The sequence below is a fragment of the Gekko japonicus genome, unplaced genomic scaffold (assembly GCF_001447785.1).
Source record: "Gekko japonicus isolate JY-2015 unplaced genomic scaffold, Gekko_japonicus_V1.1 scaffold247, whole genome shotgun sequence".
Classification (NCBI taxonomy): Eukaryota; Metazoa; Chordata; class Lepidosauria; order Squamata; family Gekkonidae; genus Gekko; species Gekko japonicus.
Genome location: NW_015166427.1, coordinates 281,648 through 306,123, shown reverse-complemented (window position 1 = coordinate 306,123; position 24,476 = coordinate 281,648). Strand labels below are relative to the sequence as shown.

The 24,476-nt window shown below is 40.1% G+C and overlaps 1 protein-coding gene across 1 annotated transcript in view; it reads right to left on the bottom strand.

Annotated features, from left to right (window-relative positions):
- Positions 1-332: 332 nt before the first annotated feature.
- The window catches only part of ATP11A (ATPase, class VI, type 11A), a gene marked incomplete at its 5' end in the record, with an annotated part of 92,248 nt that continues 68,104 nt past the window's right edge, over positions 333-24,476 (bottom strand). Inside the window, 7 exons of the mRNA XM_015411767.1 lie at positions 333-810; positions 8,333-8,498; positions 11,265-11,368; positions 14,642-14,707; positions 19,611-19,746; positions 21,992-22,119; positions 23,749-23,808. Coding sequence (XP_015267253.1) covers positions 553-810; positions 8,333-8,498; positions 11,265-11,368; positions 14,642-14,707; positions 19,611-19,746; positions 21,992-22,119; positions 23,749-23,808 — 918 coding nt within the window. The remainder of the gene's footprint in view (positions 811-8,332; positions 8,499-11,264; positions 11,369-14,641; positions 14,708-19,610; positions 19,747-21,991; positions 22,120-23,748; positions 23,809-24,476) is intronic.

Genomic DNA, 24,476 nt, shown 5'->3' with positions numbered 1-24,476 from the left:
GTCTACTGGGGAGAAATGATCCTAATAGCATATAGTTCTACTTGGCGACTTACAATAAAATGGATATTAGAGAGTGTTTCTTGAAAGCAGATTTGCACAAAGGAAACACCAGTTTGTTCTACAGAAAGAACAAAGAAAGGACAAAGACAAGTCAGAAACAGCACCTGTTAATATGCTCTCTGATCAATGCTAGTGACCGAAAATGTTTAACCATTGATTTCAGAAGTGGATCATTGACTGAAGCAACACATTTCAAACAATAAAGGACAAGGGATAACAGAAGCAATACACACATAAATGTTTTGACAGAATGGAGTGAAATTCTAGTGCTGTCGATTCTCACAGTGCCAGACTGTGTAGGTAAATCCATTGTTTCAGCAGTTTCAGACATAAAAAGGACAGTACTTGGCGCTCTTGATCCAATCTGTTAGGTTATTACACCAGTTAGTAAAACCCAACAACATTTCAATCAATGCTATTTAAATGGTTGTTTGCTGGGCTCCAGGAAGTGGGGAATAGTTGTAGTTCTTAAAGGCTTGAGTTGGTGATCTGTCACAAAGATGTTTCCAAATCTGAACCCCTTTGGTAGTACCCCATACCAGCATTGCAACGTTTATTGGAATAGCTAAAGATAGATGGGAGTATTGAATAATCACAGTTTCTCCAATGTGTAAACATTGTTTTTTTAGAACGAGAACTAGACCTTCTTGCTTGGGAATTCTTGCAGTCATTGCTCCTGTATCTTGTACCCTTTAGAGAGGCAAGAGGTGTGAATTCTGAAAAATGGTCCCGACCATGGCTTGATGTATTCTGGCAAGAAAATAAACAATATATTAAGCATTTATCATAATAATTAACTAGAAGCTTTCATTATGGCATCTGTCACTTCAGAGGGGCTTTATGGCAATGGATGTATAATTATCAATACAGGACAGATATGCCCTTTACAATGAAAACACAGTCTGAAGGGAGGAGCAATTTCAATTAATTTTAATTCACCATTATTTAAATAATGTTAACATTCTTCACTTTACAGATCAGGAATTGAAGATTTTTTAAACCATCCACTGTAATGCTTTTGTGGTGTTTTTAAAAAATCTGTGTTTGTCAAGAATGCAAAGTGTTAAGATGCTTATTATTTTGCACTTTGGAAAACTGATGATGTCTTCACAGCTGGATGACTCACATCCTTGACATTTGTCAAACCTCTCCAAAGAATGAAATCATGTGGATTATTTTAATTTTGAGATATCACAGCTGTATGTTCTGAGTTGTCCCCAACACGAATCAAAAAACTCTTGGCTGATTTTCAGCAGGGACCATAAAGCTCACATGGGGGGGGGGGTGCAATTTACAAATCTTGGGATGGCATTAAAATTTGGGGGGGTCAAACAGGAAGGCTTTGTGATTTTTGGCAGTCTTTTCTCTCAATTTTCTGTCAGGCCAGCAGAAGATTATTGTTTTCTGTTATTCATGCCACTCAAAGGGTAAAATCCCAGGTCTCTCCCCCAGGCCCTTAAAAAAGCGATGTACAACAAACTAGAATGAAACCTAAGGAAAATGTATTTTGCAGTACCTGCAAGGACTTGTGGAGGGTACCTCACTTTCCTGTATCCCCCTCCCCATACTATTCCTTCTTTCCTCTTTCTGGCAACCTCCACATCCTCATCTTTTCTTTCTTCCTACTCTCCACCCCACCCACTCACCAGCCTACCTTTTATCTGCCACTATTTTAACTATTTATTTATTTCATTCATACTCCACCTTTCTCCACAATGGGAACCCCAAATAGCTTACATTATTCTTCTCTCCTCCATTTGATCATCACAACAATCCTATGAAATAGGTTATGCTGAGAATGTATAACTGGCCTAAAGTCATCCAGTGAGCTTCCATAGCATAGTCTGCGTACAGTCCTAGGTCTCCCAGATCCTAGTCTGAAACTCTTAACCACTGCACCACACTTGCTCTTCTGCAGTACCTGCTTTTGAATAGTAGCAAGCAGCCAGGCCTGCCAGTGGTTGTTGGGGGGGGAGTGTCTGGCCCCAATGAGTTCTCCCTCAAAGGCCAAAACAGGTCTTTTACTCTGCCCCTGTCTTTTACTGGCAGAAACCAAAGCTTGAGGTCTGGCAATAGTGTTGTGGTTGCTTAGCAACCCCAACAAAGGTGAATGAGGGCATTAATTTCTTCAGGTTACAGGTGCTGCTAATACTGTTTTTAAGATGTCAAATTTTTCTGTAAACCTATGCTTTTTCAGATTTGTAGAAAGATCTGTCCTGTCTATTCATGGCTCCAGTCTCCAAATTTAACTATCCACAAATTCAGCCATGCTGAGAATTAGATACACTAATTATTAAAATTGCCTGTCCTGCAGTGTTGTTTTTATGTCCTTAACTTGTGACTCTGGATGCATTCAATTATCATACTCCATACTTGATAGGTAGTAGTGGATTAAAGGTTAAGAAGCGCCTTTCTATATCTTCAGCTGTACATGCAACAGAATATGTGGGAATTATATGTTCAAACACATTTTTCCAAACCAACATGAAGCAAGCTGATCTGTTCACTGCAAGTGGCTGTAGTGATGCCTACTAGTATAGATGGTTTTAAAAGGGAATTAGACAGATTTGTGAAAGATAGGTCCATTAATGTCTATTAGTTAATACTACAAAAAAAAAAAAACCTCCTCCACATTCAGAGGCAGTAAACCCTGAATAACAAAGTTAGGTGGAAACATCAAAGAAGGTCTTGGCTACTATCCCCTATTTGTTTAGTTCTCCTGGGCAATTAGATATCCACTGCATGAAACATGATGCTGGACTAGATAGACCACTGGTATGATTCCCCAGGGCGCACCTTATTTGGAATACACTACAAAGAACCTCGATCATTTGAGCTTTGGAATCACGTTGAAGAAAAAATGTTTACTTTCTTGAGTGCTGCTTTAAACGTAACCTTTTAAGATCAAATCTGTAAATGTTATTTTCTTCTGCTTACTTGTGATGCGCAAACAGGGATCTCGTGTATATTCACTGGTGAGAGGCATGAAGGCTAAAGATGAGTTTATGCTTGCGTATCTGTTTTTAGTATTGTTTTCTTTTCAAATTGGCCCAAACAATATCTTTCCTTATAGTCTGTGTTTTCATCTTGCATAGATGCTTAAGAAAACAAGTGATTTACCCTGAATATAAGTTCTATGCTAATTTTGCTTCACTGTAGTACAAGGCTGTAAAGGCAGGGCAATTAAAAGACAAGACCTGTGTCATTAATAACTTATGGAAATTATTCCATAGAACTCTGAGAAGAAAAGGTACTTTGGTTTTTGTTCAAGCCAGTGTTAAAATCACCAGTTCAATTGTAATATAAATGTTACAGGTTGCTTCCCAAAGGCAGCTTATGCCTAGATGTGAGTCCTGCCATCAGTTCTCATTTGAAGCGCGAGTGACCAACCAACCAGCAATGACCGACCAATAGCAAACAGGAATTCATATTTCATTAAGGCAGTGACCATGCAGATAAATCCTATGGAAATCAACATCCAGATCAAAACAAAATTTGTTGTTTATTAAATCAGCCTCTCAAAACACATTATTAAGTTCTACCACACAACTTACCTGTGCTTTGAAAAACATGGAAGACAAATATAACTTCAAAATCCTGGAAAATTACATTTTATCTGGTAAAGCACAGCAAAAACTCTGGAGGAAACGGTTTTCTTTGAAAGCATCACAGCACACCAATAGAAATTACCAAAATGGTAACACGTGCAGTACTGTTACCTATCAATGATCTAATTATGCCTCAGAAGCCGAAAGGGTTCCTTCAAGAAGTGGCCCATCGCTGTTCGCCAATGCATTTAGAGTTGTTTTATGTTTCATAATCTTCTGCAAGGATGAGGAAAAATACTGAGACTACAGTTTAATATGAGCATCTCAAGGAATTAGGAAAATGTAAATGGTGACACTAGGATGGTTAAAACAATACCAAATTGTCGCAACCGATAATGAAAAGCTAACAGGTTTAAAGTACAGTAATGGTCTGAAGCAGTAGAACAGATTTAGAGTCCAGTGGCACCTTTAAGACCAACAAAGGTTTATTCAAGGTATGAGTTTTCATGATTTGAAACAGTGTGCCTTGCACATGAAAGCTCATACCTTGAATAAACCTTTGCTGGTCTTAAAGGTGCCACTGGACTCTAAATTTGTTCTAATGGAGACATTATTATTTATTATCATTGAATACTAAGCTTGACATTCACATCTGTAGCTGACACTAGCCCATATTAATCAGTCTCTTGTGGTATGTTGTCATTTACAGAAGACTGCAGTGCATGGTTCTGAAAGAACTATTGAAAACCGCTTGTTCCTACAATATTTGTTCCATTACAAATTAATCCCCACATTCTCTTTCTGTAAAGAACACGTATTATCCTGAACTTGTTATACCCCCAGTTCAGAGGCTGAGGCCTGCTTTCCCACAGTGCATCTTAAGATATGGGTCAAGATGGTATAAGAAAACTCTGGCCTAGGAAGAACAAAGGCAGGAAGTGAAAGGAAGCGAGGAAACACAGAAGCTAGACTAAGAAGAAGGAATTTATGGGAATAACCCAATAAAAAGCATTTAGCAATGCCCCACCAGAAGATTATCAGATCATGATTAAGGACATAAAGTAATTTTAAATTTAAATTTATCTCTGTGCCATGACTGGCAAGAGTTTGGCAACATTTTGGATGAACCCATCTAATCTTCATACCAAAGCCATCAAAACTTTATACCAAAACCAACCCATCCACCCAACCAAGTACTACCATGCCCAATTTGCCCAACGAACCTACCATCCTCTTGTGACTTATCAGCGGCCAACTTACTCCAAGTATGATACAATCTGGTCAACCCTCTCCTCTTTATTTTTGCTGTTTCCAAGTCCAGAAAGAAAATAAACTTGTTTGTCCTATAACTGGATTCCATATTTACTTAAAGTCTATGCGCGTCGGTCTGCCTATCAGGGGCTATCCACGTACTGAGGGTTGCTCCAGCCTGACCTGTTTGGCACATGATACGTGGCCCTCATTTCTTTGTCTTGGCCTTACTAGCTACACAGTGTGTGGATCTCTATCATCAGTGCTGGATTCTCTCCTAAATTTCAAGATTACTACATTCCCTCTCTACTGCACTTTCACCTACCATCTTGCTCCTCACTACTCCCTAGTCTTCCACATCTAAATAAACTCTAGAGATGTGTGTCTGACCATGTGGAATAATAACTGTTGCAGGATAAGTAGCAGGACTGTTTCCGTCAGTCCACTGAAAGGGTAAATGAAGATCACCCATAAAGTTAATATGCACTACACACAGATAAATGGTTACACTTATTACTAAAACAACTCTGCCATGTGATTCAAATTCTTTTGTCATTTTCAGAAGGAACTTGCCCGTTCCCTCAATCCTAAAATCCCTTTACAGTGCATTGATTAAAGGATGGAACTCAACAGTCCTGAACATTCCTTCCCTAAACACCCATTTCTGATTTCTATAAGAAAACAACAAAAAGGTGCACATGGCTGAAATCAAAACAAGTGAAATAGTTACTTGCATTGTTTTCAGATATACTGTTTGGCATTTCAAACACTTGTTTCAGTCAGGAATATCTTTTGATTTACTTGCTGAAGTTTTTAATAAACTGATAAATTGAAACTCGAAAAAGAATGTAAGTTTTGAAGTTGAACAACTGATAAATTTACGCTACGAGTCTTGCTGTTAGAAACAGCGGGGGGGAAAGTTAAGTTGAAATGAAGACATGTTAGTACAAATTTGTAATTAAAACTGATAATTATATATGATTGAAATTGATAATTATATATGATTGGCACAAATGAAGAAGCGACTATAATGCATGAATTCCCAGCTAAAGATTAAAATGAGAAAAATAGACCAGCATCATCAAACATTCTTGAATCAGCAAAGGAAACAGGATTTGGTTTGTAATTTACCAAAAGAAACAGATTCCTCCAAAGCTTTTGCAGAATGATTACTATAGTACAAAGAAAAGCAGTTTGCATACTTTTTAACCCTTCTGGAAACAGAGAATGAAACTCACTCTCCCCCACAAATGTTGTAATACACTTGCTTGCTCACCACACACAGAAATGACAGCTGAACAGCATATGGTAAGAAATCAACTGGGAGGGAAAATCAGATTTGAACTTGCAAAACTGAAAAAGAAAAGCTTAGGAATAATCTCTAATTAAAATATTAGGCTGAAGCCATCTCAAACACCAGCTACTTGTTGGTCAGTTTTGCATCCTTCCCATGTGACCCATGCATTTCCAAATTACTAAACAATTAAAAAATAAAAATTAATAAAATTAACAAATGCTATCTGTTACTATACATATTGCCACTTAATATTGCCAAAAATAATTTCTTAAATCCTTTCAAAAACTTCATATTCTATAGAGAAGGGCAATGCAAGGAAAAAAAACCCTTTGCATGAAAAACTAAGCAGCAGTGGGGGGAAAACGTGTTGCCCCATATCAAAAGAAAATGCCATTCTGCATGAAGCTGGAAACAACAGTAACACTAATCACTGTGCTCAGGAACTTCCATCACATCTTTGTGCGGTGACCAATCCAATTAGGTGACTGCAATGTAAACACTATGTGTGCATTCATCTATGAAAAACCACTAGCACTTAGCACTTTAAAAAAACCTGAATGGAACCACCAGCACTTAAAGAGAATGGACCTCGAGATAGAAATGCTCTATAGTGCATACACAGAATGAGAAAGATGATACAAATAATGACTTATAGTATGCAGACACACTTGGAAACAGAAAGAGGGAAAGCCTGTGGAAACAGTTTAAGTACAGACATGTCGAAGTACAGCTAGGAACACCAAGTACCACAAACAGCTTGTGACCATGAATGCACTTCTTAAAGTCCTCTGAATAAGATGGCCAAGCATGCAGAAAGGCAGGAAAAAAATATCACCTTTTGCTCCATTAGAAAGTTAAACTGCTTGAAGTCTGAGAAAGCATAAAGATGGTGGACTGCTCAACAGAAAGGCACTGATGTTTAGTCTGATTTCCCCAGAAGATTGAAGCAAGTACCCGTGAGCATCATTTATAGTTTAAAGCAAGGGAGCAGTTATTTAGGAAAAGAAGGTTGGGAGACAGGAACACAGAGGGAAGAGAAGAAACACAAGGAATAAATCGGATTAAATGCTAAAAGCTTTCTAGTGCATATAACTAAGTAACATTACTAATGCTAAGCTTAGAAAGTTCACATTCAGAAGGCTCTGATTCTATCTATAGGACCATAATACTGAAAAGCGGTAACCCTAGACAACTTGTCACAGCATTACTATTTTACCATGTCCCTCTTTAGGTGTGTCTTGATAAAGTCACCAAGTGCAAATAATATTCCTGATTTCTGCCAGCTTGTGGAGGCAATAACTAAGTTCTACTGGCAGCTGTCAAAATATTAAATAACCCACTGCACGATGTTAAAGGACCGTACTATTTAACATTTACTTAGTGACTTGCTTTGAACTTCTGGTTCTTCTTACAATCTGATCACACCTTCCAAAATAAACTAATTCGATTAATTCATGGAATTAGGACTAAGCATAAAAGAGGGATTTTTTTCCTGTTACACAATGAACTAAAATAGATAACTCTCTCCATAAAGAAAGTGAGGACTGTCAAAAGCAAGCCACTCCGAGAAATCACAGAATGTACTTGGTAAGTGCTACTAATTTTCATCAGCTAACGTTTTCAGTGCAAAATCACGCCTTTCAATGTCTGCTATGTGTTCTTCAAAGCCCCCTCACTCTTCCATCTCAGCTACTTTTCACAGCTGATTTGCAGCCACTATCAGCTGCTTCTTAGGTAACTGTATTTTTCTCCCCCAAACACCATGTTTTCCTTGCCAACCAGGTACCATGCAGCCAGAGCGATGCCATCACCACACTATATAATCAATGAGATGTGGCTACGTGGAACTGTAATCACAATTGCACTCTGTCCAGCTTCTATAATTATGGGACACCGCAGTCCACATCCATCATTGGTTCATACATTAATGTCTGGCCAAGGAAGCAAGTACATGGGGAAACTCAGGAAAGGAATATATATCTATATATATTGAGATAACCTGCATTAAGTAGTCTAATGGATGTAGTTTATGAAAACTTTAGAATGCAGTTCTAAATGCACTTGACCTCAAGTCCTCTGAACAGAAATATCTGATCGGCTTGTAAATCTTCTAAGTAGGGGCTCTTAATGAATTCCTATAAGCATATAAAGCAAAATGAGGACACAGTATTGTTACCTGGATTCTTTCTGTTGCTGTGGGCCATAAATGCCTGCAAAGAACTTTCTTCAACACATCTGGAAGAAGGCTCAGTGTTATGAGCATTATAATACCCAGCCACGCGGGACCACTAGACAGCATTTGAATGAACACATAGTACATCCTCTGATAATTGAGAAAAGGCCTAATGGGTGGAAGAAGAAAAAAAGAACATGACAATGACGATTTCAATGTGCATAAAGTGCAGAGCACCATTTCACAGAATTTTCTCCTTCTTGTCTATATTGTTTGTCAAAATTCATTAACTGGCACAATACAAGCAGAAAATGTGTTTTCCAAGCAATTCCACCTACAATCTACAAAAAGGAAATCAACTGATTATAGAATTTCATAGCTGGTCTTCCTAGATGCCTGAAAGAATTCTAAGCAAGCCTTGGTTTATTAGAAAGGAAGACACCTCTTTCTTGTCCTTTCCCTAAACTAAGAATTAAAATTAATAGTGATTAACTCCAAGATGAGCTGAATCTTCACAGGCAACAATGAAGTTTGGTCAGCAGACATGAATTTGGGGCTGTTATTTTTATTTCATATTGGCAAGTCATATATAGTTTGCTTTATATACTGAGGCAAACCACTGGTAAATCTAGCCCAGTACTGCATGCTCTGACTGGGCAGTGGCTCTTCAGGGTCTTAAGACCACTCCTGCAAGGCGACAGGACTCTAGAACTGGGGACTCTGACAGTGGGGTAACTTACAGCGGGCAGAGGAACTGGCCAGTCCTTTAAGAAGGGAGAAACAAACATGGTTCTCTGCCTATGAAATTTTGGACAGTCCAATAAGCAGTGTAATAAGGTGCCAAGACTTCCTATTTCACAGCTACAGAATCTTTCAGCTAATAAAGGTAAAGGTTTCAGTAAAGGTTTCCCTTGCTCAAAAGCTAGTCAAATCCGACTCTAGAGGGCAGTGCTCATCTTGGTTTCCAAGCCAGCGCTGTCCAAAGACTTCTCCGTGGTCATGTGTCCGGCATAACTAAATGCTGAGGTGCACGGAACGCTGTTACCTTCCCACCGAAGCAGTACCTATTTATCTACTTGCAATTTCTTGCTTTCGAACTGCTAGGTTGGCAGGAGCTGGGGCCAGAGACGGGAGCTCATTCTTGAACTGCCAAACTACAGACCTTTCAGTTTGCAGCTCTAAAAGCAGCCTGAGAGTTCTGCCACTGGAATTGAGTTAAGTCAGGCCAACATAAAGGCTCATCTACATTTAGGAACCATCAGATAATTGAGATAAGAATATTTTTAGTATGCCAAACCCAAATAAAAGGGAGAGCAAACTCTGCAGGCCCTGAATCTAGAACTGGACTCATCTAAGACATAAAGACGTCTCACAGGGCTGCCAGATCCCACGGTGGGTGGTGGTGGTGGTGGTGGTTGCCTGCTCTAGTGTCCTCCAATCTGCCGGCCAGGGAACCTCATTGGGGAACCCCCCCCCCCAAGAGCCTCATGTACGCTGACATGCCTGGCGTGATGACATCACCCAGAGGTGACATCATTGCGCCAGGCACGTGGCGAGGGGGAACACTCAATCATTTAAGGAAAACACATGATGGGTGATGTCATCGCAGCATGCTGAAAATCTCCAGGACTGGGACCGCCCCTGCCCCCCGTTGCTACCCAGGTAAGACCTGGCAACCCTAACATCTCAAAATCAATTTTCTAACAGATGTTAGATATTGGTATCATTAGGGGAAATCCCCAGGCAATCCAAACCAGAGGTTACCAATTTCTGCCAAGTTGTTTTAAAGGCGCCCAGCCTCGGTAAAATGAGCCCGCAAGTTCCTAAAAAGGCAAAGGTTAACTTGAGCCAAAATCCAAAGGCAACTGCCCAGGCCATTGCTTCTAGGAAATGCACACCTAATTTAGCTCTCAATACGGTTCCTGCCATACAGTGTGGGGCTCCCGTACGGAGTGAAGGGGAATAAATTCAATCTCCTCCTCCTTCTTTGAAGGCAGGAATCCAAATTGGAGTTCTGTATAACAACTGGGCTCCCACCTTAGAGTTATACCCTGAGAGTGCCGTAGGTATATACTGACCTCCCTTAAGAGTAAAAAACCCCAAAATGCGTTATTGCGCTGGTCGTTCATGTGGCTAGTTGTTGGGCCTCCTCCATATGTTGTACTGCTGACTGTAGCCAGGCTCCTGGGAAGTCCGACACTCAGTACAGAGCAAGCTATTACGGACTGCCTGGGAAGTTTGCCTGAGCCTCCTGAATCAGTGAACAGCCTAGCCTGCCTTCCAGCTGCCCCTCCTAGCTGGGATGAGGACTGTCTTAATGCAAAACATGCTTTCTGCCCCACCAAAGCTGCCTTCTTCCCAAAACGTTCAGACGTTAACAGGCTTATTCTTTTCTGGTATGTCTGACTGGCAGTCTTGAATCGGGACTTGCAGCATGAAACTCAAAGCAGAACCACACATGGGCTGTGGAAAATGCTGGCCCTACTGGCATATATTGCTTCATGAGAAACCGTGAGTTAGAAGCTGGGAAAGAGCTTCTACACCGCAGGAGGAGAACAAATCTGGCAAGAACTGAAGCTGAATCATAGTGACCTCATCTGTATGTCCTCCCTCATGTACAGGATGAGGTACTTTTCCCAGTCCTTTTTAGTTTCTCTGTGAAGTGGGTGGAATGTCACCTCTGACATAACCCTAGTTAATTTTACACCACAGAATTCTCAAAAGGATCACTTCAAGCCACACTGACCTGGTTTTCAGTTAGAAAGGGAAGATCAGATGTCTTATCACCTGTTATCGGCAGAAACTCTCCCAGACTACAGCTGTGGCTATAACCTCAAGTATAACTTTCTCTATAGGTAATATAAAATCCATTTTTGTGATTTTGAGCGTGAGACAGAGATAGAGATTTTCCTTATGGTTTACAGCAATTTCTTACCATATAATCCCTCCCCAGAGGAGGGAAAACACAACGTAGAATAGTAGCGATCCCCAGATCACAAAGTGATTGATCCATGTCCAGTGGTGTGTATCCAGTGCAAGCTGCAAGAAAAGACATCTAAGATTAAAATCTGAAGCACGGGAGTTATGTGAAAGGGATGTGTGACTAGAACACAACTAATCAAAAGCCAAACCATATACTGTTCTTTATTACAGTTACTATACAAACTCTGAATTAAAAATCAGCCACTTTTAGGAATAATTAGGGAAGGACCTTATTCTTTGATGTACTGTTGCTTTGCAGTTGTAGTCTTGACATGGGCAGTGGCAGTGAGTCAGCAGATAAGCTATTGGATTGTGTTTAAAATCACTCTCTTTCTTCATATTTTTATTGTGGGGTACGACTACCGAGATCCACCCTGGTATACATAGACCAAAGCTAATTTCCTCTTCTCTGGGTCCAGTTTGGGTAACAATGTCACCTGAAAACAAGAATGTGCTCACAGGCTCCTTTGCATTGAGCTTCTGCCAATCACTGTACTGTCAGAGAGGGTATCTACCGTTTTTTCCATGGCATACATGCAGAGTCTCTGTTTCTAATATGTAATTCTGCCTGCTTGTTTTGAGGTTCTCAAAGGCCAGCTTGGTCTACTCTGTAATGCTGCCTGGCCACCTGGAGATGCCAAATATTTTCCTGGGTCTGTTCAGGTTGCCAAGTGTCTCCCTCTGCCTGCTCTGCAAAAATATTAATTGTTTATGTGTTTTCTTATATATGTCTGAAATTTGGCAGGTGGAATCACCTGGCTGATGGGTCAAATCCCTAAGAATTTCATCCCAATTTGATTGTATATTTTATTTATTGTCCACGCTCCAATAGTGAAGTGTGGATATCTAAATCCGCAGACTGGGGCTGGCCCACTCATTTCCCAGCTGTAGGAACTGAAACTGAATATACTGCACGGCCCACTTTAAATGTTTTAAATTGGTTTTACTGTAGTGATTTAATATTGTTATTTATTGTCTAATTGACTTATTTTAAGATTGTATTAAATTTGTTGTCGTAAGCCGCCCTGAGCCCAATTGTGGGAATGGTGGGACATAAATGGAAATAAATAAATAGATGACAGATTCCCCCCCCCTGCAAACTTGAGGACCCCCACAAGGCTTGAAGAAAAATCTGTTTTTTTTTAAATGGAAGAAGAAGAGAAGAGATTGGATTTATACCCCGCCCTTCACTACCCAAAAGAGTCTCAGAGCGGCTTACAAACTCCTTTCCCTTCCCCTCCCCACAACAGACACCCTGTGAGGTAAAATAATAATAAGAGGAGATTGGATTTATACCACGCCCTTCACTACCCACAGGAGTCTCAGAACGGCTTACAAACTCCTTTCCCTTCCCCTCCCCACAACAGACACCCTGTGAGATACATGGGGCTGAGAGAGCTCTGAGAGAGCTGTGCCAGAACTATGGCTCGCCCAAGGTCATCCAGCAGGTGCAAGTGGGGGAGTGGAAATCAAACCCGGTTCTCCCAGATTAGAGTCCGCGCACTTAACCACTACACCAAAGTGAAGGTGGGGAGGGTTGAAATCCTCTCCAGATACAAGAATATGTTGCCTGTGTTTGGGGAGTGTTGGAAGGGGCCAGAGGTGGCCCATAGAGACGGAAGAGTCCTGAGTTGTGAGGGCAGCGGCAGCGGCCAAAGCTGGACAACAGAAGCCAAGCAAGGCGCTCTTGGCACCACCTGGCCGCAGATGGTAAGTGGGGCAGCTCAGTGCAGAAACAGCACCCTAGGCTGGCTGAAGGACCAAGACAATCTCCGAGAGAGGAAGGAGTTTACTCTCCAACTCACCTTCAGCAGAGAAGAGCACAAGTGCCCTGAGGCAGCCCACCAATGCCTCTCCTCTGAAGGCTTATGGGCAGAGGGGAGAAGGAGAAGCTGCCACTCCCCCCACTCCTGGCTTCAGCCAGCCTGGCAGCAAGCATGCAGATGGGTGGAGGAGCAAGAGCCGCTGTTGCCCCCTCGTCACTAAGGAGTGGGGAGCCAGAGATGGGCAAATGGATGGGAACGGCTACTATCCTCCACCGCAGCTGTGTAAGCCACGGAGAGGTGGCAAAGGAAGGAGCAGCCACCGATACCATTAAGTGAGCTGTGGAGGGGTAGGCAAGTGAGGAAGGAGCCATCAAGCCTCCTCCCACGGGAGTTGCTGAATGGGTAGGTAAGTTATGGAAGCAACGGTTTTGCCAGCAGGCGAGCTGCCCAGCAAGTGGCGGGCTTCGCAGGCCAGTGGAAGAAGGAAATGCTCCCTCCGCAAGTGTTTGAGGTCCTCAGTTGTGTGTACCAACAGCCATGCGGGACTCCCTACTGCAGCTGCCAAATTCTCTATTAGTACGCACAGGTCTCTCAACACCAGGAATAAAGTTTCCAGAGGCTGGAAAGGGCTCTGGGGAGCAGGGAAAATTTGGGAAGATCCTGAACTATCGGCGCCTTTTCCTGACAGTTCACAGAATCCAAGCCACAGACTACATTCCCTAAAAACATTACTTAATTGGACGGGGGGGGGGGGGGGGGGAATGTAGCTAGAAATAGTTTCCCTCGAGAACAATGGAAATTGATTACAAATTACATTTAGTTCATAAATGCTTAGCAACAGGCTACACAAAACATGCATACATTGCTGTTTATACAGTGCAATAATAAAGCAAAGGAACACCTTTCTAAATCCACTGACGTCAGTGGACTTAGAAGGGCATAACTTTGTTTAGGATTGCACAGCTTGCAAGTATGATGGGCAGCTTCTGAACATTGTCCTTACTTAGCAAAACAAAGCAGAATATAAATCACAGCTGGTTAACCTGTGCAGGTAATCTGGAGTGGGTACCCCTTCTCCTCTGTTATGTTGTGCCAGGATCACTTCCCTTCTTCATTCCATGCCCAGCTATCTTTTTATCTCCTCAAAAGCCACTCATATTGTATTTCATATATTCCAGGGTTAAGCCTTGGCACTAAAAACAGATTCTAGAGCCGAGCTCTGCTTCAACTTAAGCTCTGGGGGGGGGGGGGCTCAATTGATTGCCTCTTGTGACAAAAATACCACTGTTTAAGAAAAGCTAGTTAATTAATTATATTTCTATCTTGCCTTCCCTGCAAATGGGCTTAGGTTGGGCTACAACATGAAAATCACATTAAAATTCTAAAAACATCAATTAAAATCACCATTTAACTAACAGTTCCTGAAAAGGTATATGACAGGTGATTGGCACATAGAAATATTTATCAAGGTTCTGTGTGGAGAGAGACTATCTTTGAGAAACAACACAATGGGAAGTCATACTAGATGGACTTGTATAGAGGCTATCTACACAGAAGCTCTTACCTTCAAGGTAACAGTAAATACTAGTACAGTGAACACCAGTGTCCCAAACGTCCAGTTTCCAAACATCTATGAGGGGGAAAAGACATGCATACTGAAGAAGGCCCAGGTAATGTGTTTTCATATATCAAATTGAGTCCACACACTTAAGACTTTAATGGGAGCATCAGCTACCACAATTGGAAGAGTTGATATAAAGCTTGCAGGCCATCTTTCATAGAATATGAAACTATAAACACAGTGAGTGTTTTCCTTTGATGTGCCCCCTTCATACCCCCACTGCATTCAGAGTGCTCTTAGCATTTGTCCTTTTGTAGCCAAAGGTACTTTGAAACCATCTGTTAAATTTTGAATCCTTCCCTTCCTCCGAAGACCTCAGAGAAGCATACATGGTTTTCACCTCCTCCACTTGTTCTGTGAGGTAGGGTTAGGGTAAAAGGGACTGACGCAAGGGTACCCAATGAATTTCATGTCCACGTGGGAAACTGAATCTAGGTTTTGCCAGCTGCAGTCCAAAGTCCTAAAACCACTACACCATTCTTTAAAAAGAAAAATCCTATAGACTTTGTTGAGATTGCGAATAAAGAAACAGAATAGTCAGACTATAAAAGCTTTACTTCACCTTTGACATCTGATACTCCCTGCCTATTCCAGGAATTCTTCATACTACTTTTATCATTTAAAAATTAGAAACTGACAAATGTTAGTTTGTACGGTTATAGACTGTTTTAGATGTATTGTTTTATTGGTTTTAATGTTGTAAGCCGCCCTGAGCCACTTCGGTGGGAGGGCGGGATAAAAATCAAATAAATAAAAAATAAATAAATGGACAAGGATGCAAGACTTATTTGTTTATCTCTACCCCACCCTTCTCCCTAATGGAAACCCAAATAAATTTCTGGAAATTTCAGGTTACCAATTCAGCAAAGACACACTGCTAAACAATAGCAATATTGAAATTCAGTGACTATTAGTTTAGTTGATGTGGAAATACAGGCTAGGGACTAATATGGACAGATAAGCTGCCCTCCCCTCAATAAAAGAATGTCTGTTAATTTTTATGTCTTCATAGAGGTGTGAGGCTCACAACTTTGGAACTGTGTGACAAGGAATAAAAATAAGAGTTATCTAGCAATTTCTGAAATCTAAATCAAAAGACACTGTATTTTCTAAATATGCGAAGGATACAAAAAGTATGAGTATAATGCTATTTGCGTAACTGTAACATTTCTGGCAGATGGGCTTGCATAATACCTTTAATAATAAGCACAGATAACTGAGATTCCATTGAGCCAAGTTGCTTCTTCCCACACAAGCGCCACTTTTCTGTGGAATTTAGTTCTTGGTGGAATCAGAGGATTAGTATTTAACTGGCTTGTCCTCTCTCAATTTGCAGGTATTATACAAATATTAAATTAATGTAAGTTGATGTCCAACACACCTTTCTAGAACAGTCTTCTATATTGGGTAATGAAAGAGGCACCCATCCCATCTCACAAGGTCATTTAATTATTTAACTTCTGGAGCCATCTTTAAAGGTAACTCAAAAGAGTGGCAATTAGATTAGTAATGTGGGAATAAAAATATCGGCCTGCCTTACAGAGCTTCTACAAGTATCAGTAGCATCACTTGACGCAGGAGTCAGCTCCTGGTACAGACAAGTGTGACCAGATGCAAAGCTATCCTAAATCCTGAGGCTCTATCTACTCTTGTCTCTTTATGCCCAGACAACCCTATACTTTTCGATAGGAAAAGAGCAGAGTAGGCATGGAAGACCCAGGGCTGAAGGAAATGCTGCCTGATTGGATCGTACTACTTGCCATTCTAGAACAAGACAAGTAGAAAACAGTGGGGGGAAAGGATAATGTCTCTGCAACGTCTTTCTTCCATTAGGGATCTGCTCACAGTTAAACACTTAACATGTGATGTCAATGGGTAGAGACATTTTTAAAAATATATATGAAGAAGACCAAATCCATACCATTCTGAGCTCTTTGAAGGAAGGGAAAGATACCAATTACCTTTCAAAATTACTTTATAAAAGCTGTAACAGTATTTTTGAGGACTGAAGCAAAATTCTTCAGCTTTAGGATACATTAATCCAAAACATATGCCCAGCAACTGGCTTGCCATAAAAATGAATAATATGTAACTGACATGTGTTGGTATGAAAATCAGTTCGCTTTCTGTAACTTCAAGCTAATTGCTGCTAACCAAAATCATACCACTATAGATAGCGAACAGCTACTGAAAGATGTAAAAAGACCCAAAATGTTGTAGACATACTAATATAAATATATCCAAAGTGTGAATTATATTATCTGTAATATAGTTTATAAATAACAACTGCAAGCTTTAGTCAAATAATTGGATGCTATTCTACGTGCACATTACAATTTAATCTCCAGTCAATTTGTGACAATTCAATTGATAGCTGAATTGTTTTTAAAAAAAACACAACCTGGACTAATTACTCTAAAGGGTCTGTTACTATGAAAGGCAAAAACTATACACAAGTTCTTCTCCCTGAACTACAATGGGATCTTAAAAACAGAAATGTAAAGACTGCCTTACTACTGTCTTCTGTTGCAAAGCCTCTAAGGCTTTTCTTCTAACATTAATAACTAAATAATACCGATAGAATTTGAATTTATTATTGAAACCTTTTTAGACCTGAGGTGTTACTTAAACAAGGAAACATTTAATCTTCTATAATCTCATATTTGATTAACAATAATTTTTCACAATAGTCTTTACTTGTAGCGATGATTAGGAGTTTCTGTTTACTAAAGAATGTGTCACTGAAGGCAAATTGTCCCATTCCCACAGGATCCTCAAACAACACCCTTCATAGAGCTGTTGCAGTTTGTAAATGTATTTAATTTTAACTGAGCAGCTAATCTCTTATTCAGGGAAAAGCAGACAGTTCACTATTAAAAAGCTTTTAAAAGCTGATAGCCCTTTAATATATGATAGCTGCAGAACGACACAACTTTGAAAGTAAGCATAATCTTTAAATGGACAAGTGTCGTTCAAAACAGAGTATCTAAAAAGCTGGAATCCTGGCTGGTAGCTGTATATCACTGCAAACAACCGAGCCCCTGGTTTTGTTTTCCTGCAGACTCTCTCCTCATGAGATCTGCTGTCAAGAGAATTGCTGCTACCATCGCCCACGACAATAATAGCATAACAGATGATAAGCGAGTGGCTGTATAGCAAGCCAATATTATTATTTAACAAGTATATTTTATCCACCCTCCCCCTTTCTCCCATCTTCACAACAGAGAGATTTAGGCCATTTCACTTAGATGTCATAAGAAAGGGAGCCCATCTCACTGGGAAGGTGGCAGAACAAAATGTAGAACTCTAAGAGATGGTACTTAGGTTTTGCCTACCAGCTAGGACATGTTTTGAGAGACTCTATCTAACTTCTGTTAAAAATGAAGGTACACACATGATTATGAATTCAATGTTCCCAGCATAATAAATTCACTACTATTTTCCTTAGAAGATGTCATCTCCTTATCCTGCTTTGTGACTCAGGTATCATAACTGCACACCTAGAAAGGTGTGCCTAGCACTATAATACATCTTGTTGTCTGGCTTAGTAATAGACTAGAAGGAAAACTGAACCAAGGCAGATAATACTGAGTTGGTATTATCTCATATATTAGTCATGACATTTAATATTACATGTCTTCAATGGCTGGCCATCACTGATTTAGATCATGGATCTGCAAAGGTTTTATTTCTAGACGTGCATTTTTAGGACACTTCTTTCAAGTGTTCAACATTCCTGTTTTATGAATGTTGCCTCCTTTCCAAAACTGACCATTTAAGTAACACATCTGGTCTTTTATTAAATATTAGATTAAAAATGCAGTAGTGAATTATTCTAATTTGCGCAAGGTGATATAAACAAAAAAAGTACAGTTAACTGAACAGGAAGGAAAGCTAACTGAAAAGTAGCAAGTAAAATATACACGTGTTTTTAAATAATCTCAATTGTTGCCCTGAAACAGCAAACTAAGAGAGGTCACAGCCATTATTTCAGCATGGCAGGACAGGGGGAAAAAACACTTCCCAGAAACCTGAATCTGATCTGTTCTGTAATTCAATAGGAAAAGTGGAAAACACACATCATGACAAAACCACAGTAGTCTTACCATGTGAGAGCTGACTGTCATTAGCTGAGGATAGGAAGAGAAGCAAGTAGCAAAAAAGGAAAAAAAAAAGCAAGACACAAATAAAATAGACCACATAAATGTTAACATGCAAATAAAAAGTAGAAGGACCTTAAAATTATACTTGGTGGGCTGGATACAAGGCTTTCAAGAATGTCTGCAGAAGAGATCTTGTCTGCTTTCCCACAGCCCCCCCCCCAAACCAGCTGTTGAGAGTCAGAGACTCTCCAGAGCAGTACGGCACTGGGGCAAAAGGGGGCTCCAGCAAGGAGGAAAAGTCTGTTAAAATTATCCCAAAAGTCTTTGGGGAGCAGAGGCTACAGAAGCCTTGGTTCTAAACCCAGGGCCACTTAAAAACAAATAGAACGCTTTGAATGGATCATGTATTCTGTCCAAATTAACAATGATACTTCTTGCTATATTTGAGTGCCTGTCTCTTAAAAAGGAAGTTATGAATAAGTCAAGCAATTGAAAATACAAAAGTATGCATTTACTGGCAAAATGAACCACATTAAAAATATATAGTCCCTATTAGACACGGGTTTCTCCTAAATGGTATTGCGTTTACTTTGCTAAACCCTCCTCCACATACAGAATGCAGGCTTTGCCACTCCCTCCCGTGCCCTACAAAAATACCAGCGTTTTCTATTTACAAATAATGATGTGAGCTTGAAATAAATTATGAAACAATGGATTCTACTGAACGAAGACAAAGAGCAACAGAAGTTTAATATTCGTTTTTTCCACTTGATTTTTCCAGAGCAGCTTTAATCTTGCTGGATACTAACCTGTCCATTGCTGGTCACCGTTGCGTTGTCAAACAAGAAATAGGCACCAAAGAAAAAGACCACAGCATCAAACACTCCCAAGAATGTCCAGTAAATAAATACACGCCAGCGCAGCAGGGCATTCTTGGCAACATCCCTGAGGAGCGACACAAATAATAATTCTGACATGTTTACCATTGCTTAAACAGAGACATGAGAAATTGCAAACATTTTCCTGAGTAACGGAAAGGTCCTATGAATTTACCCAGAATGTGTATTTTGGTGTTCCCTTCCTTGATGCCCAGTTCTGTGTGCATATAGTACACTTGTTCTGTTGTATCTGGTGCCATACTAACTAAGGTACAATGCATCCTTTACAACACCCCCCCACACCAGAATGAAAGCACTCGGATCCCCACTTCTGCTCTGCTGTGTCTGATGAAGGGAACTTTGGACTCTTCAAAGCTTATACCCTGAAACTCTTGTTGGCCTCTAAGGTGCTACTGGATTTGAATCTAACTGCAGAGCAGCACAGCTACCCTCTGAAACGACCTTCTTTATAAATTAGGGTTGCTCAGGGCTATTTTTGGGCAGGAACGCACAGGAACGGAGTTCCGGCTGGCTCCCGAGTTGGCCACACCCAGCAGGAACTCATTAGCATAATAGGCCACACCCAACAGCAGAAACTCATTAGGATTGGCTACATTAGGAGGTGTGTGGCCTAACATGCAAAGGAGTTCCTGCTACAAAAAAAGGCCCTGGGTTTTGACAACAAACAAGGTAAACAGAATAAGAAGCAAAAGGTGGGTGTGGCTGGATGACCACACTTCTGGTAACATGTGGGTGCGGCCTAATAGGCTAATGAGCTGTGCTGGCAGGGGTGTGGCCTAATATGCTAATGGGTTTCTGGTGTTGGGTGTGGCCTATTATGCTAATGAGTTCCTGCTGGGCTTTTTCTACAAAAAGAGCCCTGGGGTTGCTAACCTCCACGTGGGGCCTGAAGATCTCCTGTTTTTACAATTGATTTCCAGGTCACGGAGATCAGTTCCCCTGGATAAAATGGCTGCTTTGGAGGATGGGCTCTGTGGCATTGTGCCCTGCTGATGTCCCTTCTCTCCCCAAACCACACCCTCCACAGGCTCCACCCCCCAAATCTCCAGGTATTTCCCAGTCCAGAGCTGGCAACCTTAACCTAAATACACTGATTAACCCCATCTCCAGAATATTTGCTTCCACTTCACAATGGTCTTCTGCATAAGCTGCAATGACCTACAAAATACTAGATTCTATAATGAGAATATTACACACATCAGTCATATTATTAAGATGATTTATTACCAGTGATTTAGCTGACCTCAGAGAAAGAGATTAATGATTACATTTTAAGAGTATTATTAGAACGTTCTATTTAGTAACACGAAAGCTGAGCTTCAGTTAAGTTTTCACATGCGCCCTGTGAAGCCTAATAATTTGGTGGGCTAATACAAGCATGTCGGACACATCATAGTACAAGTCAGATGGAAAATAAATAGGAGCAGATTACCAGCTTCTCTTTACTGATATAAACGCATGAGACAAAATGAACTTTTGAGCCTCTCTTACAAATGGCATTAATGTGGAATGGGAAATTTTTAATTTTTAAAACAAGTACATGTTATACATCAATGTAAGTATCGCACTAAAATTGTGGGAAAGCAACATGCAAAATTTTTTAAAAGGGGGCGATGATTGCTTCATCCATATGCAAATTAATACAGCCTAAACAAGGATTCTTTGTTGGGCTACTTTTCCAAGAGGCTACGTGGCCACTACTCATTTTGACTACTAAAAGGATGCACTGATTTTGTATGCAACTACCCTTATAATCAGGTCATCCTCATAATCACTGATTTCTGTGTCCTCCCAATATCTGAGGTACTGTGCACATCAGGGCCTTCTCTGTGATGGCACTCAGATTATGGAAGCCCCTCCCCGCGGCAGTTCACTTTATTTTCCACCATGTAACCCCCATGTACCACCATGTAACTATTCAAAAACCATCTTGTTACATGAAGCACTTTATTATTGTTATTGTTTTATCTATGATCTTATGGTTTTTATCTGGTTTTATGAATGGGTTTATGCCCCCTGCCCTAAGCCCGCTCGTGGGGAGGGCAGGGTAAAAATGCCAAAATTAAAAAAAATAAAATAAATTTTCTACCTGCTGATTGTTAGGTGTCAACTTTCAGCTTTTGGGAAACAGAACATCTTCAAATCTGCTGGGATTGTTTTTTTCAGTTCTCTTCTCAAACAGAAGTGCATTTCAATATGAAGTGCATTCCACAGTCTTTGGATTACTAGAGTTAAGCAAGGTTCCACTAGCTTGTCTCAAGCAACCATCCAAACATTTTAATTAACTCTACCTGTACAGTGAAGGGTCTCTCTTGAGTGTTTCTGAACTGACATGCTGTTCCATTAGACTGTACAACAGGATAGGAAGTGAAGTGAAGCTGATATTGTACAGGGTAAGATACGCAGTATCATACAAAGGCTGTAGATGGAAAAACAGATTATATTAACCAGACATAATGTAATTTTAAGATACAGTAATGGTAAAGATATAAAAGCGGAAATGTTGAAGTAATACTGGAAAATCTTCCAAAGCGAAATGTCCAATATCCAATATCAACCTCCCAGCTCTCCAAATTCAACTAAATGGCACTCCTGCTTGTCAAACATCTGATTAACAAACTGGAATAAATTAGTTCCTTGTATATTTGAAATGAGCACTGGGTAACCAAATGTACAGCAATTCCAAATAGCATCTATTTTAGAGAGTAATATAAAAAGAACAATTGTTTTTTATGCTCCGCTTTTCTACCCTAAGGAATCTCAGAGGGGCTTACAATCATATTCCCTTCCTCTCCTCACAACAGTCATCTTGTGAGGTAGGTCGAGCTGAGAGAGTTCTGAGAGAACTGTGACTGGCCCAAGGTCGCCAAGCTGGCTGCATGTGGAGAAGTAGGGAATCAAATTCAGTTCTCCAGATTAAAGGCTGCCATTCTTAACCACTACACCACACTGACTCTCATAACATGTAAACATATGTTTCACTTTCCCATTAAGACCACTGGGACATTAAAGTGCTAATATTGTGATTGTGGGGGGGGTGATCAATCTCACAAGTTATATTATTTGTGTAGTGACTGCTTTTATTACTTGATAACTTTCAATATAATTCAGTTTTTAACAGATTGCTGTCACCTCAGACAATTACAACAACAACATAAGGCAGTGGCCATGGTCATCTAATGGGTTGGCAAAGAAGAACAATATTCTCAGGTGCTCTTGGCTAACATAGCTAATAGCCTTAAAGGCAAGGAACAGTAAGTATATTAAGACCATACTCGAAGAGTCGGACTCGACTGTGCGACTGAACAACAACACAAAAACATGCTCACACCCAAATTTTGTATGCTTGAAGTAATGAACCTCATATTGGTTGTATAACAATGAATAATGAACTGAAAACTGAGATACAGGACTAAGCTGGAGGATTGTGGTTTCTTAGTGTTCCAGGGATAAAATCTCATTCTAGTAGATCTCAAGTATATGTATGCTCCTCCCCTTTACTGTGGAGGGAAGAATAGCAATGTTGATTTGAAAATAGTAGTCCCCTGACCTAAAAACTCAAAAGCCCAGTTGTTTCAAGGACAGCTATCCTCCATGATGCTAAATCATCCTTGATTTTGGTTACCTAGAAGTCTTACAGAATAATTTTGGCTGACAGATAGTTGACTAATTCTGTGGCATGGATACAATATCTACAATGGGGTTCCCAAATTTTTTGAGCCTGCAGGCACCTTTGGAATTCTGACACCACATGATGGCTGCCATGGGAGGTGGAGACAACCACAAAACGTGAGGAAATGAGATAAGGCATAACTCTAATTGTAACTGTTCAACATTTCAGGCATATTGTTTAAGATCCTTGTGCTGTGGTGGCAGCATTTTGCAGGCACAAGGAAAGGCGCCAATGGGCACCATAGCATCTTTGGGGACCCCTAATCTATTCAAATTTGCTTTAAGCAAGAAATATTTAAAATCCTTCTGGCCTGATAAAATATATTACAAAATACTGCCAGTTCAACAAGGGGGAAAAAAATATGTTCTGACATACCTGCTGTGAAAACCCACAGAAGAATTGGTATAAAAACTGAGGAAAAATGAAGCAGACATTCTGAAAGACAAAATGAATAGATGTGGTGTATCAGTATCATACGATAAAACTGAAGAGAGCAGCTACATGGAATCAAGCATATATTAAAGTTTAACTGAACTTAACATTTAGATTTCAGTAAGAAGGTTAACTAACATAAAAAAGAAAAAAATCAGTACTATGTAGAATCATCATGGTAGTGGATGGAAGTCATATTTGTAAAAACAAGAGGGGAGCAATGAAAATTAGTGCATAGATTTTTCTCATGCATATACAAAGGAACTATAGATGGAGATAGATACTGGGTTCATGCATAGTAGAAATTGCAATCTATGGAGAAGAGCAAACAGATTTAAAAGGTCAGGAGATCCCAGAACTGTGATGCAAGCGACTGTTAGTGGTCTGGCAGCAAAGGAACATCATAAACAATGCAAAGTCAAAAATGGCCTCTAAGTTGATGAATCTGAATTTTTTGGCACCTTCACTTTCTGTATTCAGGAAGTTGTGTCAACTGGTGAAGGTGAGTTGTTTTGGCAGTTCTGGCATATGTATTTTTATCTTGTATCTTTTATCTCTAAAATTTTTTAGAATTTTGTATTGCTTTTCACTATAAACTACAAACAAAACAAGAAATTTTTGTACTTTCTATTTGAAAACTTATGTCTTAGAAATTAAATGATATATTGTAA